General features: G+C 44.0%; 1 protein-coding gene across 3 annotated transcripts in view; it reads right to left on the bottom strand.

The window, feature by feature from the left end:
- LOC137383387 (genetic suppressor element 1-like) overlaps positions 1-19280 on the bottom strand; it is a 319556-nt gene that overhangs the window by 19888 nt on the left and 280388 nt on the right. For all 3 annotated transcript variants that reach the window (XM_068056168.1, XM_068056178.1, XM_068056185.1), the window contains 4 exons: positions 13855-14510; positions 12493-12605; positions 10759-11032; positions 9365-9481 (listed from right to left, as the gene is read on the bottom strand). In XM_068056168.1, the coding sequence (XP_067912269.1) occupies positions 9365-9481; positions 10759-11032; positions 12493-12605; positions 13855-14510 (1160 nt within the window). The remainder of the gene's footprint in view (positions 1-9364; positions 9482-10758; positions 11033-12492; positions 12606-13854; positions 14511-19280) is intronic.

Genomic DNA, 19280 nt, shown 5'->3' with positions numbered 1-19280 from the left:
AAGTTCCCTCCCTGTAAACTGTGAGGGAGAGAAAGTATTCATCTTATCAAGTGAAAATTTTCATTTGAAATGTTGCCATGTGTTAACAACTATTTTGAGCAACTGGGGCAGCTGCATTTCTTTTACTAACGTGTGTCATTTGTATCTGAGCGTGAACGTGAAGGATAGAAATCTTGAAAGAAGTGCACCATTAATCAAGTTTGGATGGAGTGGATTTGAATAAAATCCTGAATTTAAACATGTTGGCCCTAGATTTCCTCAGGGATAGTGACATTCCTGAGGCAGGATTCCAGTGGCAGTTGTGGAAGTGGAAATGGGGTGATACCTAATAACACTGGGGGCAGAATTTTCGCCCTGATATGGGGGCAGGAACAGAGGCTGACGGGCGTGTAATTTTGTGTCTCTGGTCAGCGTGCCAGTTTGTTGGCATAATGGCCCCCGAGCCATTTTCCGGAGGCTGGATTAGGGGTGGAATAGCTATCTGCCCGCAGCTGCCCCAGTTAAAGGTCACTTGTTAAGATAATTTAAAGGCCAATTATCAGAGGCCGACTGGCATTTTCTAGTTGGCCTGCAGGTCCTCATAGTGTCGGGAGCATGGCCACTATCTGGAGATGGCCTCCCAGCATCGGCCTGGGTGGCCAGCGCTGCAGGATGCCACTGAGACCACCCCCCCCAGAGGCTGCCCTGAGGAAGGGTTTCCCCACCACAATGGTGGCCCCGGCAGCTGTGGGTCATTTTTTTATTTCCAATTTTTTAACGTTACTGAGAAGGTGCCTCAAGATGGAGCTGTCCTCTCTCCCCCTTACCTGCAACATCAGGCTGCAGCTCCTCAGTTTCTAGAGGGCCTCCTATTAGCTCTGCTGTGCTTAGTTGGATGGTGAGCATGCGCTAGAGTCATTTATGGCATAGAAGACCATTTGGCCCATCAAGTCCATGTCGGCTCTCCAGAGCAATCCAATCAGTCCCTTTCCCCCACTCCAACCCCGTCGCCCTGCACATTTATTTTCTTCAAGTGCCCATCCAATTTCCTTTTGAAATTATTGATTGTCTCCATTTCCACCACCCTCATGGGCAGCAAGTTCCATTTGCTGCGTAAAAAAGTTCTTCCTCACTTCCCCCTGCATCTGTTGCCCAAAACCTTCAATATGTGTCCCCTAGTTCTTGTACAGTTTTTCCTTGTCTAACCTTGTCATTATCTTGTACATCTCTACCAAATCTCCCCTCAATCCGCTTTGCTCCAGGGAGATCAACCCCAGCTTTACCAGACTAGCCTTGTAACTAAAATCCTCCAACCCGGGAACCATTCTAGTAAATTTCCTCTTCACCCGCTCAAAGAGCCTCACATCCTTCCTAAAGTGTGACCAGAACTGGATGCAATACTCCAGTTGGGGCCTAACCATAGCTTTATAAAGGTTCAGCATAACTTCCCTGCTTTTGTACTCTATGTCTCTATTTATGAAGTCCAAGATCCCATAGGTTTTGCTAACCACTCTCTCAATATGCTCTGCCACCGTCAAAGATTGATGCACATGCTCCCCTGGCCACTAATTGGAAATTCCAAGCAAAATCCAGGTCGGGTGATTGCTCCCGACCAGTTTGGTGTCAGGACCCACATTTGACCCTGACGTCGGGGTCCTGACCCAAAACACAAAATTCTGCCCTGGATCTCTGTCCCGAAAGAGCGGGATATAGAGCAAGAGCTTCCATGGGAAGAATAGCAAATTACAACCAGTGATATGTATGTTAACTCCTTCTCCTCTGCGCCAAGAGACTACCCGAGCTAACTCTGCTGAAATGTTGCTTAGGGCATTAGGGAAGTGGGCCAGCGTATCAGTAAGTATTATTTCCAATTTGGGAGCTAGTGGTGCTCAGAGGCTTGAGTGTGAGCTGAAAAACACTACCACCTTCTTAGTAGTAGATAATGGTGATGGAGAAAGATCCCAATACCTAAACTTGGACCTCCCCAAGTTAAACTTAGTGTTAAAATCAGATGTAGACGTATGACTTGTACTCCAGGATACTCCAATCACAGGATATTTTGGTTTTTACCTTCTGACTCAGAGGCAAGAGTGCTACCATTAATCCAAAGGTTCCCCCTAAGCAAACTGTTCCCCCTGAACAACAGTACAAAATTACCCCTAATTCGGCACTATATTTAAACTAAATTGGCACCCTCACTCAGACTGGCCATAAACATAACTGGTGTGATAACTGAATATGCTAAATTGATAGACCAGAGGGTATTCTTGTGAAGTTGGATTTAAGTTGCTGTGTAAAGGGCACTTTGCTTTCTCTGGCTCAAGTTATATCATAAATTTGAGTTTTCATGCTAAAATTGAGTACGAAACGTCTAAATTCTTCTGGACCTTAACCCAGGCTGTATAAGGCAATGTGTCTTTCAGATCTTATTGAGAAACAATTATGTAACTGAATGGGAAGATTCAACACAGCTCTGTACATTGAAAGAGCTGTGAGACATGCTGCCATCAGTATTACTTTCATACAATGTTTTCCTTCCATGCTGTGCTTTATCGTAGCGGGCTGGTTAACTTATAAGACCCGTCGGGAGCAGGGGAGGCTGGGGCTCCTCTGCTCGCTGCAGAGTTAAATTTGTTATGTCACCACTGATAGATTGCCAGCCCAGAGACCAGCTGGAATGACAGGCTTGGCTTCCAGTCAAGGGGGCTACAGGACAAGGTAGGTCTATGTCACCAGCGGAGATGATATCCTGGGCTGAGGGTGTGGGTGGCGGTAGAGTCGGAGGGCTCAATGGGGGTGGCAAGGTCGGAGGGCTCAATGGGGGTAGTCAGGGATACGGGGAGATTGAAGACCTGGAGGGGAGGGTGTGGGTCATAGCCCTGGGGGTGGGGGGGAAATTGGAAATCTTGGTTGTGGAGTGGGGGGGGGGGGGGTTTGGTGGGGGTGGGTGTGGGTGCGAGTTGCAGGCCTAAGGGAGGGATCACAGGTCAGGCTGAGAGGCAGCAGGTCTGGGCTGGGGGATTGGAGGCTTGTGGGGGGCCGCAATCTGAGGCGGGGGGAATTAATCAGAGATCTGGCGGTGGTGGGGAGCGGTGGAACTGGAGGCCAGTGGGGATGTTGGAGGCCTTGTGGGGAAGGCTGGGGACGGTAGATCAGAAGGATGTGAGGTGTCGGGGGGAGAGGTCGCGAGTGTTCAACTGGGGGGAGTTCCCTGGGCGGGTACACCAGATCCAGAAGGTAAGTGGAATGACACTTACCTTCCAGACCCAACAGTCCTCACCTGAGGAAACCTGGACGTCCAAGGTAAAATTCAAAACTTTGAATAACTGTGGGGCTCACAGTCTTATTAAAGTCCCAACCTAACTCCTTGGAGCAGGTTAGTGGCCTGCTAACCCCCAGCCCCCAACACACCGTCCCACCTCTGTTAAAACCAGCAGTGAGCAGGTTGAATGTGGGCTGGTGTTGGGATTCAGATTTTTAACACTGTAACCTCCCACCCAACCCAAACCTGCCTGTTTTTTGAGATTAAAATTCCCGTTACATTTCAACAACAGGCAGTATGCTAAATAACATGTCTGCACGTTTTCAGTGAGGAAAAACGCGAAAGAAACTCGTCCCAAGCAGTAGTGTAAAACGGGCAATTTAATATTCGCTGCCATTGACATCAATAGGACTGAATATCAAGTGAGGCTTATAGCAGGCGGCCTATGCCACATTACCTGCTTAGCATCCCCGCCCAAGTTGAATTTTGCCATCATATTCTCACAGACATGTCTATCACTGAACTTGCTAAAACGTTCAATAATAAAGAAGCAAACAAAATTATTATAAGATTTTCTGCCTGCTTTACGAGATGCTAATCTCAGTAACATTATGACCTCGTAACAATGAAGCATTCATTTAAAAAAAAACATTGGCAGAGTGACATGTAGCTTCCAGCCTTGCCAGTAATAATCAAGAAGAGAAGCCAATTATCAGAATATTTCTAGGACTGCTGGATATCTCCCATTGCTTTAATTTGAGGCTGAGCTGCCAGTTCCTCATGACAATGAACAGTGGCAATTTTACTCAGCACATATACTGGCAGAGACACCCAACTGCACCCAGACGCACACACAGACATGCACGTGCATAGACATAACAGGCTGGATTTTAAGAGCCTGCTGCCGCTGCTGGCGGCAGGCGGAAAAAATGGGGCCGTGCGCTGTTGAACCGCCGTGATCTACTGCGCAGCAGTTCATTTAAATACCCGGGTCGGCACGTGCCCCCCACCCCCCACCCCCATCTCATGGAAGGGGCAGGCTGTCCAATGTCACCAATGGTGTCAGCTGTCTGTGCGCAGGTGCTGGTGCCATTTCTTAAAGGGCAGACAGCCCTGCCAGTGAATTTAAATTCCCTCATCCTTGGAACCATTCTGGTAAATCTCCTCTGCACTCTCTCAAGGACCCTCACATCCTTCCTAAAGTGTGATGAACAGAACTGAACACATTACTCTAGTTGTGGCCTAAGCAGAGCTTTATAAAGGTTCAGCATAACTTCCCTGCTTTGTACTCAATACCTCTATTTAGGAAGGCCAAGATCCCACATGCTTTGCTAACTACTCTCTCAATATGTCCTGCCACCTCCAGAGGCCCCTTTGTCCCTGCAGATTCTTCAAAAATGTGCTAATAAGTCTATATTGCCTCTCCCTATCCCTTCTGCCAAAATGTATCACCTCACACTTCTTTGCATTAAATTCCATCTGTCTTTTGTCTGCCCATTCTGTCAGCCCAGGGTTGTCCAACCTTTTCGGGTGGGGGGGGGGGGGCCACATTACAATTTTTGTCTTATATTGGGGCAGTGAGACAATTTCAGAAAGATAAAGGCATAAAAAATGTATCTAACTATTCATCAAAACAACAACAAAAATGCATTATTGTGAAAAAGCTTTAAATTAGAAGATTCATTTATTGACTTACTTTCTCATCAATATGTTGGACACTGATTTAGTGAGATGCCTGGAATTTTTTTGCTTCCGTAAGTAGTCAATATTTGCCCACACTCTTGTAGTGATATGAAATATTTCAGATAGATGTTCATCTGTCAGGGGTGATCTTGATCACTCGCCTCTGTGTGTGTGTGTGTGTGTGTGTGTGTGTCTCTCTCTCTCGGTTCGCCCTTCTCTGTGTTGTTCTCCCCCGTGTTGTCCTCGCTCTCTGTGCCTTCCCTCTTTCTCTCTTTGTCCCCCCTTTCTCTCTCTGTCCCTTCTCTCTCTCTGTGACTCCTTTATCTGAGCCCCCCTCGCTCTGCCCCCTCTCCCTCACTCTGCCCCCTCTCTCTCACTCTGCCCCCTCTCTCTCACTCTCTTCCCCCTCACTCTTCCCCCTCACTCTTTGTTCCCCCTCACTCTGTTCCCCTCCCTCTTTCTCTCTGCCTCCCCGTCCCTCTCTCTCTCTCTCAGTCCATCCCTCTCTCTCTGTCTCTGTCCCCCCCGTCCCTTTCTCTCTGTCCACTCTGCCCTCTCTCTGTCCCCTCCTCTCTCTCTGTCCCCTCCTCTCTCTCTGTCTGTGTCCCCTCCTCTCTCTCTGTTCCCCTCTCTCTTTCTCTCTGCCTCCCCCTCTCTGTTCCACCCCCCCGCGCTCTCGCTCCCCTCCTCCCTCTCTCTTTCTCTCTCTGACAGTTGTAGGGAGCACTCAGCACAACAGTTTTGTGGTTAGTCAGTTTTTTTTTAAATCACGCTGAGTTTCACAGCTGACAGGTGCTGACATCGGGAACAGCGGCTTCTGAACTTCATACAGATTCGGGGTTTTCTGGCAGCCTTTAAAAAAAAAGTCAGAAAACCCCCAAATTTGTCCAAAATTGGGAAACTGCTGTTCCCGCTCTCATGCAGCACCAGCCAGCTGTGAAACTGACAGTGCGATGCTTAAAAAGCATGTCTGGAAGAGGAAGACAATGGAAAATTTCTCATCTCTGCTGACACTGATCCTCCTATTTCACGAGTCTCAATTTTGTTAACCAACCTTTTATGTGGTACTTTGTCAAACGCTTTCTTAAAATCCATATAGACAACATCCACTGCGTTCCCTTCATCCACCTTCTCTGTTACTTCATCAAAAAATTCAATTAGATTTGTCAAACACGATCTGCCTATTACAAATCTGTGCTGGCTCTCTTTAATTAACACAAACCTCTTCAACTGCCTGTTAATTTTTTCCCTGATTATTGTTTTTAACACCTTACCCACCACTGATGTTAAACTGACCAGTTTGTAGTTACCAGGAATGCCCTTACACTCTTTCTTGAACAAGATGCTATGAACTGGTGAGAAAGGGGTCCAGGGTTCCCTCTCAGCCTTCACCTGGTCTTACCGTAATAGGGTTTGATTTTAAACACATCATGTTTTTAGCTCCAGCTTGATGAATCCTTGTTCACTGCTTTCCAATTGTAAGGCAAAGAAACCAGACAACCAGGTTTTCTTAGGTTTAAAGAAGAAAGATTGAACTTTATTAAACTTAAACTCTAGTTCGGTTAACGCCTACGGATACGCAATGCGCCCAAGCGAGCATGCATACGCGATACACACATGCAGATAGAGATAGAAAAGAGAAGAAATAAAGTGGAAAAGTTTGAGGCAATATCTGGAGATGGTTTTGGTTACTGTTCTTCGAGCTCGCTGTAGAGTCCTTGATTATAGGTAGGTCTTGCTTTTCGTTGGGGCCCAGTATTTTTCTTAAACCTTGTTCGATGTAGGAGACTTTTCTCTCTTGAGGTTCACATGTCTTCCATGGGTTCAGAGGCTTGTGAGAAAGAAATGGGAGCAGACAGCAGAGGTCCTCTCAGACCAGGAGCAAACAGTCTTTCAGAGTTCAAACTGTCTATGGCTAGTTCAAAAAAACCTGGACCAGCCAGTTAGTCATGTGACCAGCTGGTTTAACCAGTCCTGGCTGTGTGGATTGTATCATTTTAGCAGGGCCTGGAATGTGCTTCCTTGCCTTCAATGTCTGGTGATCAAAATTCATTTGGGGTTAATTGGAGCACGGAGTAGTCCTTTGTCTCTCCAAGCACTGTCTGTTCGTATGCTAATGTTTTTCCAGTTAAGTGTCTGGTGATTTTCTAACAAGTCCTTTCTTCACTCCAGCAACAGTTTAAAATCAATGTTCATATGGCAGGTGGGGGTGACAAAGGGTATCACATTTGCCACTTTCCAATCCTCCTCTCATATCTAGGGAAGATTGGAAGATTATGGCAATCCCTTCCTTTATCTCCACCTCCACTTCCCTTAGCAACCTGGATGCAAGCCATCCGGACCTGGCGACTTATCCATTTTAAGCATAGCCAGCATTTCCAGTACATCCTTCCTATCAATTTTCACCCCATCCATTATCTCTACCATCCCTGCTTCTACCAATAATTTGTCAGCATTCTCTTCCTTAGTAAATACTGATACAAGGTACTTAAGTATTCTAGCCTTGTCCCACGCCTCTAAGCACATATCACCTTCTTTGTCCTTATCTTTTCTGAACACTCTGTATCCATGAATATTAAACACACAGTCCTCACCATTTTTAAGCCATGTTTCCGCTGTTGCCGCTATATCATATTCCCACTTGTAGCTCACCAACCTTATTCACCACTCTTTGCACGTTTACATACATACATTCTAAACCTGTCTTTGTATTCCTCGTAGTCCTTCTTAGTAATGCAGAGATGACTACATTTGAGGTCCTACTTTTTAACTTTTTCCCTAGCTCCTGAAAGGCTGACCGTAGGACCTTAATACCCTCTCTATGTCGTTGGTACCGACATGTACTGGCTCAATTCCTTCCCCCTGCAGAATATTCTGCACTCTTTCCGTGATGTCCTTTATTCTGGCACTAGGGAGTCATGATGAGGGTTGTAGAAATGCCTGTCTGTCCCCCTAACTATGGAATCTCCTGTAACAACTGTATGTTTTGCTTATATAATATAAAAGCAAAATACTGCGGATGCTGGAAATCTGAAATAAAAACAGAAAGTGCTGGGAAAACTCAGAAAGTCTGGCAGCATCTGTTTTGCTTTGCTGTTCCCCACCCAACCTATGCAGTCCCTTGCCCATTGGTGCTATGGTCTGGACTGCGCTCCTTCAAGGTGTCATCACTCCCAGCAATCTCCAATGCTGAGTACCGGTTTGGGATTGGCACACACCCCAAAGACTCCTGCACTTCCTGCCTCTTCCTATTCTTCGGATGGCCACCCATCTGCTATCCGGAACTCTCTCTGTCAAACTCACTCTTGGAAAGTAAGTAAAGTGTTCAGTATTGGTCAGGAATTCTCACCACCTAATGGCAGGCAGCTGAGAGGATCCACTGAATGTACCATCAGAGCGAGTTTTTTCTACGCAAGGTCTCCATGATGGTGCTTCTGTGCTGCCAGAAATGGGTACAGTTCAATGAGCAGATACCCTAAACGTCTGTGTTTCAATATTTTTGAAAATGAATTTCTCTTCAAGCTGTTTTATGTTCTCTTTAGCTCTCGCTGTGCATGACACTATTGCTGAGCTGCAGTGGAGATCAGAAGAACCATCTCCCAAGAATTTGTCATTGTTGTTCTTGAGAAGATCCCAAGAAAGGGTATGACCTTCACTGTAATTCCTGTGTGCAAGGCCCTAGCCTCTGGTCTGCATCACTTCCTGACAGACTTGCAGAGATTGCGACCTTGTCATACAGTGAATCACTGACATGGACCTGTATAGTTTCACAGCACAGCATACTGGAGCAGAAATGTTTCCATAAACATTTGAACATATATTAATTAACAGGATAACTGGGTGGATAAGACTCAAATACCAAATTATCACATCATATAAACATCTTGCAGTGACTCGTGCACATGCAATATAATAGAAATCTGCAACATTTGAATGCTCATTTCTAATAAAAACACAAGCAACATCATGTGCTGGAAATACACAGCCACAGCGAAAAGTAAAGACAGGTTAATGTTTCAGGTGTAACCCTGTACAAGTTTTTTCCTTTGGTTGCTAGTTGCAGTGAAATTGTAAAGATGAGTCTAAAAGATAGGTTTATAATCTCACACCAACAGCAAACATAGGATATCCTCCCCCTTAATGAGGAGTAAAGGGAGAAGAGGAGGAAGAAAACATCACAAAAGGTGATCAAAAAGTGTAGTTTTTAGGTTTCTCTGCCATTCCTGTAAAGAGAACAATGCTGTGATGATACACAATCTATGTACATGTCAGATTATTAAATAAAACATATTTTAATCACATAAAGCCAATGCTGGCAGCAGGCAAACAAACAGGTAAGCAGCCACCGTGATCCTTGCAATTACCCATTTCCTTCATTATGATCATTATAGTTAGAACTTCAATAGGAGGAATATTACTGCACAAACAGATGATTCCTACCTGAGCACAGAGTTGGGTCCTTGGTAGACTGAGCTGAATCTGAAGGTTGTGAATGTAGCTGAGAAGTGCATCTTTTCTCATTTTTACTTAGGAGCTTCAACAAAGTCTCTTCAATATCTGTAAAAAAATAATTTTACTTGACTATGCAATACTATTTGTGGTTAAAAAAAATTAAATAGAAGAAACGTTTCTCTAAGGTGGTATATTTGTTTGAGGATTGAAGGGCCACATCCTGATAACACAGATATTAAGTGAATCTTGGATGATTAAATCGCTATTGAATTAGGCAGTGTCATGATTTTATGTATTTCCATGTATTTTATATTACCTGGAAGCCTTTGACCATGCCATTTAAACCTCATTCACTTCAGTCCTTTTCCCCTTTCTCTTCCTACTCAATCTACCCATTATTTTATTTCCTCCTTCCCACTTCTACTCATCTCTCTCCTCCTTCACCTCTGTCTCTCTTTTCCCCAGTATTTCCATTTCTTTCTATCCTCCTTCATGTTTGTGTCTCTCTTTCTCTTCACCATTACTTCTTGCTCTTCCCTCCTTCCTCTCTTCTATTTTATCTTTTTCTCTTTGCCTTTCATTTTCTCCTGTTGTTAACTCCCTTTCCAGTCTATTTCTGCAACTGTGGCAGTGTCAGAACTCAACAGGAGTGTCCTGGATTGGCATTCAGCCCCTATGTCCAATGTTGCAATTCTCCTTCATTTGAGACATGCAATATTGGGGTTTTCCTATGGTAGGTTCCAACTGAAGGATGAAAGTAGTACTGCAGATTATCTGTCAATTTGGTGTTTGTCTACCTATAGGTTGTGTACATTGGACAATTTGTAACATTTCCTTATACCTCAGAGATATGAGGGTGGATTGTTAACCCTGAGATATGATATCCCAGCCACTTCCTGCATAAGGATGAGTTTCAGTTCAGGAGGAAAGGACTTGCAGGTGGAAACTGCCTTTTCTGGTGGGTATGTGTAAACAACGTGGGTTCAGGACTTCGAGGTGATCGAGTAGTAAGGTGGCAGTGGAAACAAAAAGAGGTCAAATAAATATATTGACCTGGATATTTATGACGATATTCAGCTGTTTTGTATGCAAAATATGCTAAAACTTTCTGCTCATACTATTTTGGGATAGAATAAACACTAATTAGAATTGTCTGTGCCAGTTGCAGAAAAGGGGAGATACTGGATTTAGGAAAAGTGACATTACTCTCTCCCTGCACTTACCCCATATTAATTCAGAGGTCAGGCTCTTGACTTGAAAAGGTTGTGAAGAAAAAAAAGACTCCTTATTGCATTTTCCATTTATTGTTCAATCTAATCTATCATGGGTTATTAATTCTCATTTGCAGAAAATGTGATGTTGCTTTAAGAGTATTTACGCACCTTTCCTCTGTGCTGCGGTCAAATGTTTTAAGTTAAAGAGTGCAAGAAATTGTTTCTTTTCCTCAAAATCAGCTGTCCTGTTCAGTTCATCTGGAGAGTGGCTGATAGCACAAACCCGAGGAGGAGGAGGAGGAGAGCGTTGTTTCTTCTCTAAACAAAGTGGGGATGGGCTGCGTTCTCTCAGCATTCTGCGTCGCTTTCTCATCTTCTGCTGTTTGACTTCTTCTTTCTTGCTCTGCGTGGTCAGACCCACAGCTCCAAGGAGCAACATTTTCTGTGATGGGATATTGATAAATGAGCCTGATGGTCTTTTCTTACACTCCAACCATGCAACACATACAGTTCAACCATGTAACATGGCTGAATTATTCAGCACTGCATAACTAACAGAAAGGATAACTTTCCCTAACACGCTTTGGGATGTCTTGAGGTTGTGAAAGGCTCTATATAAATGCAAGTGTTGCTTCTTTCTTCCATATAGATAGATAATGAAACTATGAACATTGGTTATTCCCAGGTAGTGTGAAATGAAGGTTGTATTTGGTGTTGATAATTACAATTGACAAAATTAAAATTCCAAATCTAATCACAAGACTGAGACTATAAATGCCTCATTCAGAATAATTCCTATCAATATTTTGAAAACTTTAAACTTTATTGGTTGTGCTTTTTAACCAACATTAAAGGGTGAAGTCAATCACTAGTCATAACCTAGTCATAAGTTCCTCTTTTCTAGATTAACACAATACTTCTTTTTACAGAACAACTTATCATGTTGAAATATTTTGAAGCTGTGCAGTGACCTTTGCTGGATGCATACATCAGGTGGGGACTAGATTGGGGTCAGCTGCATTGCCGAGTGGCTGACGGCACTCATTGGCAAAATTCAGATGTGGATAACAGCTGCTTGGTTGAGGCACAGGTACCATAGCAAGTAGGCATTGCTTTGAGGAAAGGAGGAGAGGGGAGATGGTTGGTGAGATTCAAAAGGGAATTAGACAGTTATATGAAAAAGAAGAATGTGCAGGGTTATGGGGAGAAGGCAGGGGAATGGAACTGAGGAAATTGCTCTTTCAGAGAGCCGGTGCAGACACGATGGGCCGAATGGCTTCCTTCTGCACTGTAACAATTCTGTGATTCTGAGATAAAACAATGGAGAGGGTAAAATGTGGAGGGTCACACAAAAAAACTAATCCATTCTGCATCAACACCAATCAGAAATGTCACTTCATGACTTTTACAGTATAGTACTTTCATGACGAACTCCTGTTCACTTCCAGGATAACTCAAACAATACAAGAACGTTGGAAGGATTTGTTCCAGCACACAGATATGATAAAACTATACAATAGTGAAACAAAAAAAAAGGTGCCCCATAAATAAAATCAGAAGATGTATATTATCCTTTGATTACTGTTTCACACAAATAATTTTTTTGTCATAATTACTAGATAGGTTATTGCCCAATAATTATTTTTTAAGCGCATTAGTTAAAGACTGGATTGATGTGCATGTTTTCAATGTTAATGGTTGCTATTAATGTATTTTATTTGATGAGATTACATTTCTTGACAGTTTGGATGTTTGACATGAAAAATACCAAAATCCAATTGGAGCATATTTAATGTCAGAATTGGAAGAAACATCCGAAAATAATTTGCAGTAAGCCGCAGTTACACAGCGGACATGTTGATTTGGGCAATCAACACGTAAATGAGATTTCTGTGTACCTACCCTAGGAGTGTCATCCAGCTTGAGAGGAGGTTGTTCTGCCAGTCTGTGTATCCTGTTTCGTATCTCTCCTTTGCAGAATGTGCCATCTGAAGAACTATGGCCAAAATGTTGCCCTGGGGAGCGGAAATCAATAAAGAGAAATAAGTGCATCATAAAAAAAACATAAATTTCAGTCATATGCACTCAACCTCTATCACAACACTTCTGCATCAAATTATGAAAAGGTATAAATTAAGAACAAGCAGCACTGAAGTCTCTTCAGTTTATTTGCTATAGTTATTACATCATTCTGACACAGCCTAAACAATTTATTTATATCTGTCACTCCCATGAGTCAGATGGCTCACTCAATGTAGTTTGGTTTATTTTGTTTCACTTATTGGCTTTCTGACAATGGCCCCGAAATACTTGGGGTCCAGAACAGGTTTCCAGCATAAAATGAGCAGAAGAGGACTAGCAGAGGTGGGAAAATATACGGGTCCCAGAAACCCTGGGTGTCTGTCCCAAGGGCTCCTTGTTGAGATTTTCTGCTGGGCCCAGGGGTGGGAAAGGGAATGGAGGTAGTTCCATCTGCTTCCCTGATGAACTGATATCAAGGAGGAGGTTGCGGTGGTGGGATCAGCAAGTGCTAACTGTCTCAGTCACATTACTTTACCTGCCGGGTCAGAAAGTTGTGGGTCAGATTCAGGTTGTAGGTTCAAGGCCCACTCCAGGATTTGAACAAATAATCTAGGCTACAACTTCAGTGCAATGCTGAGTGAGTGCTGTACTGTTGTGGTCCTATCCTTCAGACAAGATATTAAACAGAGGCTCTGTCTGCTTTTTCAGGTGGATGTAAAGAATCTTGCAGCACTATTGAAGAATAGCAAGGGAATTCTCACTCAACTGCCTCGATCACAAAACTGGTCATTTATCTCACTGCTGTATTTGGGACACTGATGTTTAAATTGTAGGCAAATACAGCAGTCAAGAGCAATTATAATTCACAAAGTAATTTATTGACTCTTTTATACTTTAGGACATCCCGAGGACAGGCAAGGTATTGTATAAAAGCAGGATTTCCTTTTTCATTTTTTTCTGTTTGAAGTTAAGGTGAGGGACACTTCCAATTTTTAAATTATTGTGCTATCTTTCTGTCCTTCAAATATATTGCACTAAAATTACCACACCCTGGAAACTGGCACACAAATTAATGCTATTTAAGGCAGTCAAGCCCTTTACTATATCTAAATTGGAAGAGATGCAAGACAGCAATGGTTATTTACAATGATAAACCTGTAGAAAGAGGTGTAAATGAATTAATAGGGTTGTGGGGGCTGCGCTTAAATATGGGACAAGTTTACAATTATAGAAGTGTCATACCATTCATCCTGGCTTCCCTCAGTTTCTTTTCTGCCAGATCTAACTTGCTGACAATAGGTTGCTGGATCTGAAGGTCCTGATTGTACATGCTGCTGGCAGTGGTATCATTGCTATAAAGCATAGACGTATTAGGCACGAGAGAACTCTTCCTGTGTTTCAAACTCAGATCAGTTGCTCCAGAGGTGGTGGATAAATCCAGGCATTCTTTCTGCATCTCTTCAAGGTGACTATCTGCAATTTGGTGTTTGAAGTCACTGTTAAAACCTTTTGTAGATTGATGACTAGAAGTCGGGTCCTTCAACTGTGGAACCATGTCAGTTTTTAAACTTGGCACTCCAGATTTCTTAATTACACTCACATCTTTACCAGTGCAAGATTTAGTAAGTTCTGGGTTAAAGTGCTCTCCAGTGATCTTGTTGAAAGCATCATTTGTCACATTATTGTTCTGAAGTCTTTCTGGGTCCTTCAGTGCATCATGGTTGATTCGAGAGCAGTTAGTGCTGTAGTTAAGTGCTTGAGCTGGTTGAAGTGCATGAGGAGATAGAAAGGGTCTTGGCCTAGGGGAGGTCTCTCTCAAAGGACGCTGTGGTGAGATGAGAGGAGGAGGAGCTCTTAAGCGTAGCGGCCGGTCCTGGTTTTCATCTTCAGGAATAGCTCTGCAAGAAAAATGTATGTTTTAAGGAGAAAATGCCAGTACTAACAGTTTTTTTGGGTATTGCTTACATGAAGACTATATTAAGAAGCAGTACCTTCACATATTTTTTGTTATAGCAAACAGTATATTTAAATCTTTTTCTTTTGATTATCATGCTTCTTCATTTGCCCAGTAATGGGATTTACCAGGATGTGATTTTGAACCATTTCAATCGAAGCCATTTTTAAAGTTTTACACATAATTGATTCTGAGCTTCATTGTGAGTCATTTTTCTTACGTGTGTTTTATTGCAATATATTAGCAATGGAAAAATAAGCAACTTGAAGTTAAGGCTGGAGCTGAGAACAATTTTACCTTTGTAAAATGTTGTTTTTATAATAACAAGACAATTTTCTTGTCAAAACCAACAGTGTGTGTTCCATTATCCCTGCTGTCACAGGGAACTGAGCGCCCATTCTCTTGGCACCCAAGAAACTTAACAACACTTTGAAAGACACTATACAAATGAGGTCATTCTACGAATGTGCAGGAGTTTGACCAATCAACAGCAGGATGGAAGCTGTGTTAATTTAGCTCTTTTTTTTGCTGGGCTATTAGATCCATAAAATCTGTTTGCATAAAATTGATTTATGAACTTCATCAGAAGCTGAGTGGGTGAATGCACTGCTTCTGGTGTCATACTGAGCTGTACAGCTGAGTCAGCTGGTTTAAGCCAAAGCGAGCAGTGAGGGACTGCTACTGGCGTCAGCACCTCCATGAAAGGCAGTGAAACAAAGCAGCCAAATATCCCCCTGCTAATTGCTATCTACAGGTAGGTGCTCGAAAGGGAATGTCATGTTGAAGCTGGACCAGCAGCAGTCCAGGGTATTTTGGTGGAAGCAGGAGAAACATTCCTGTTCCTTCTGGTTCCACAAGCAATTGGGTTTTAAATTGTTCTGGCCATTTCTGGATCAGAATGCCAGTAGGCATGGGAGGAGCACTCACATGGTAAGTTCCACCCATGTGGCTCATAAAATTGCAAACATGGTTCAAACTATGTCAGCCGGTCCCCGAATTACATGGGAAAGAGACTTACCACTTGACTTAGGCGGATTGGCAGTGAAGTGGGAAATCCACTCAGCTAAATGAGGCTAGCAAGGCGGCAATCAAGAGCCATTTTAAGCTTGTAATGGCTCTTTCCCAATAGCACACGGGTCAAACCCTGTGTCGGCAATTTGGCAGGTTACAGGAGGCGAGTGTCAACGGGAAGTCATTGAGGGCTGAAACTGACACGAAATCACCAAGACAAAGGGGGAAAGTGGCAAGCCTTGTCCCAGCCATCATCAAAGGTTCATGCCGAGAGAAGCAACTCCTTGAGGCAAATATAATAGATTGTGTTCGGGAAAGACAGCTTGGTGCCTTTTCATTGAGGACACTTGGACACCTAAATGGCCCCACTGACCTTTTAGCTTGTGACCTTACACAGAGGCAGGGGTCCACATGCTCTGAAGTAGGACGGATTATTGAGGAGGAGCTGCAGCATTCTTCAGCTTAGTGGCCACCGCAGCAGGGGCAGCAAATGCAACAGAAGCAGCAGCTACAGCGTGCAACACGGAGACAGGCATCTGCACACAACAGTGGGGATGGCCGCTCGGCTGCACCCAGAAGAAGATGCTACCCTCTGCACAAGATCGATAGGCCAAGGGTCAGCTTTCTCGGCGTCTCAGAGCAGCAGTGCCTCTGAAGGGCTGCAGCTCTCGCGTCAGATAGTCACTGACCTCTGCACCCTAATGGAGGAAGACCTAAGGCCAGTAGGAGCAGGAGACCATCCATTGCCCCTGGCAGTCAAGGTGACTGTAGCTCTCATCTTTTTTAAGCCCAGCTCATTCCAGGGCTCAGCCACAGACATCTGCAGGATCTCACAATCCACAGTCCACAAATGCATCAGCAAGTGACCGATGCCTTGTTTCAGGGGGTATCACAGTACATTTAGTTAAATATGGATGTGGCCAGTTCTTACTACCATCCTATCTCCAACCTCCCTTTCTCTCTCCAAAGTCCTTGAACTCGATGTCGCCTCCCAAATCCATTCCTGTCTTTCCTGGAACTCTATGTTTGAATCCCTCCAATCAAGTTTCCACCTCTGCTACAGTACCGTACAGCTCTTATCAAAGTCACAAATGACATCCGATGTGACTGTGTCAAATTAAATTTTCCCTCCTCGCCTTTCTCGACCTGTCTACAGCCTTTGAGATGGTTGACCACACCATCCACCTCTTCACTGTCGTCCAGCTGAGTGGGACTGCTCTCCCCTGGCTCCATTCTTATCTATCTAATTGTAGCCAGAGAATCACTTGCAATGGCTTCTCTTCCTGCTCCTGCACCGTTACCTCTGATGTCCCCCAAGGATATATTCTTAGCCTCCTCCTGTTTCTCACCTACATGCTGCCCTTGGTGACATCATCCAAAAGCATGGCATTAGTTTTAACATGTATGCTGACGACACTCAGCTCTACCTCACCATCACTTCTCTTGATTCCTCCACTGTTGCTAAATTATCAGGCTGCTTATCTGACATCCAGTATTGGATAAACAAAAATTTGCTCCGATTTTTTGCTTTGATTCTTTCATGGGATGTGGGCATTGCTAGCAGTTTAGCATTTGTTGCTCATCCCTAATTGCCCTTGAACTGAGCGGCTTGCTAGGCCATTTCAGAGGGCAGTTAAGAGTCAACCACATTGCTGTGTGTCTGGAGTCACATGCAGGCCAGACCAGGTAAGGACAGAAAAGTTCCTTCCCTAAACGACATTAGTGAACCAGATGGTTTTTTGCAACAATCGATAATAGTTTCATGGCACCATTACTGAGACGAGCTTTCAATTCCAGAGTTCTATTAATTAATCAAATTTACTAACTAATTTTAAACTCTGCCAACTGCCACGGTGGGATCTGAACCTCTGTCCCCGGACCTCTGAACTACTAGCCCAGTGACCATTACCACGACGCCACCGTCTCCAAATAATATGAAAACTGAAGCCATTGTTTTTGATCCCCGCTTCAAACTCCGTTCCCTCGCTACCAACTCCATTCCTTTCCCTGGCAACAGTCTGATATTAAGTCAGTCTGTTCGCAACCTTGTTGACCCTGAGATAAACTTGACCTCATATTTGTGCCATCACTAAGACCGCCTACTTCTACCTCTATAACATTGCCTGACTCTGCCCTGTCTCAACTCATCTGCTGCTAAAACCCTCATTCATGCCTTCATTACCTTGAGATTAGACTATTTCACGCATTCCTTTTTTAAAATTCTTTCATGGGATGTGGGTGTGGGCTAGCATTTGTTGCCTATTCCTAATTGCCCTTGAACTGAGCAGCTTGCTAGGGTGTGGAATCACATAGAATCATAGAAAGATTAAGGCACAGAAAGAGGGCACTTGGCCCATCATGTCTATGCCGGCCGATAAACGATCCACTTATTCTAATCCCACCTTCCAGCATTTGGTCCATAGCACTGTAGATTACGGCACTTGAGGTGCATATCCAGATTCCTTTTGAACGAGTTGAGGGTTTCTGCCTCAACCAGCCTTTCAGGCAGTGAGTTCCAGACCCCCACCACCCTCTGGGTGAATAGGTTTTTCCTCATCTACCCTCTAATTTTTCTACCAATCACTTTAAATCTATACCCCTAGTCACTGACCTCTCTGCTAAGGTGAATAGACCCTTCACCTCCACTCTATCGAGGCCCCTCAAAATTTTGTACATTTCCATCAGATCTCCCCTCAGCCTTCTCTTGTTCCAAGGAGGACAACCATAGCCTGTCCAATCTTTGCTCACAGCTGCATTTTTCCAGTCCTGGCAACATCCTCGTAAATCTCCTCTGTACTCTCTCTAGTGCAATGACTTCCTTTCTGTAATGAGGTGACCAGAACTGCATACAGTACTCAAGTTGTGGCCTAACCAATGAGGTATACAGTTTCAGCATAACCTCCCTGCTCTTATATTCTATACCTCGGCTAATAAAGGAAAGTATTCCATACGCCTTCTTAACCACCTTATTGACCTGTCCTGCTACCTTCAGGGATCTGTGGACATTCACTCCAAGGTCCCTCACTTCCTCTACACTTCTCAGTATTTTCCCATTAATTGTGTATTCCTTTGCCTTGTTTGACCTCTACCACATGGCTAATTTTTGCGTCATCTGCAAACTTCTTGATCATGCCCCCTAAATTTACGTCCAAATCATTAATATATACCACAAAAAGCAGAGGACCCTGTACTGAGGCCTGTGGAACGCCAGTGGAAACAGCCCTCCAGTCGCAAGAACACCCGTCAACAATTACCCTTTGTTTCCTGCCACTGAGCCAATTTTGAATCCACTTAGCTGCATTTCCCTGGATCAAGAACAAAGAACAAAGAACAGTACAGCACAGGAACAGGCCATTCGGCCCTCCAAGCCTGCGCCGATCTTGATGCCTGCCTAAACTAAAACCTTCTGCACTTCCGGGGACCGTATCCCTCTATTCCCATCCTATTCATGTATTTGTCAAGATGCCTCTTAAACGTCACTATCGTACCTGCTTCCACCACCTCCCCCGGCAGCAAGTTCCAGACACTCACCACTCTCTGTGTAAATAACTTGCTTCGCACATCCCCTCTAAACTTTGCCCCTCGCATCTTAAACCTATGTCCCCTAGTAACTGACTCTTCCACCCTGGGAAAAAGCTTCTGACTATCCACTCTGTCCATGCCACTCATAACTTTGTAAACCTCTATCATGTCACCCCTCCAC

Source organism: Heterodontus francisci, chromosome 2 (assembly GCF_036365525.1).
Source record: "Heterodontus francisci isolate sHetFra1 chromosome 2, sHetFra1.hap1, whole genome shotgun sequence".
Classification (NCBI taxonomy): Eukaryota; Metazoa; Chordata; class Chondrichthyes; order Heterodontiformes; family Heterodontidae; genus Heterodontus; species Heterodontus francisci.
The sequence above is the reverse complement of the archived record's forward strand: the minus strand, read 5'-3'. Positions and strand labels throughout refer to the sequence as shown.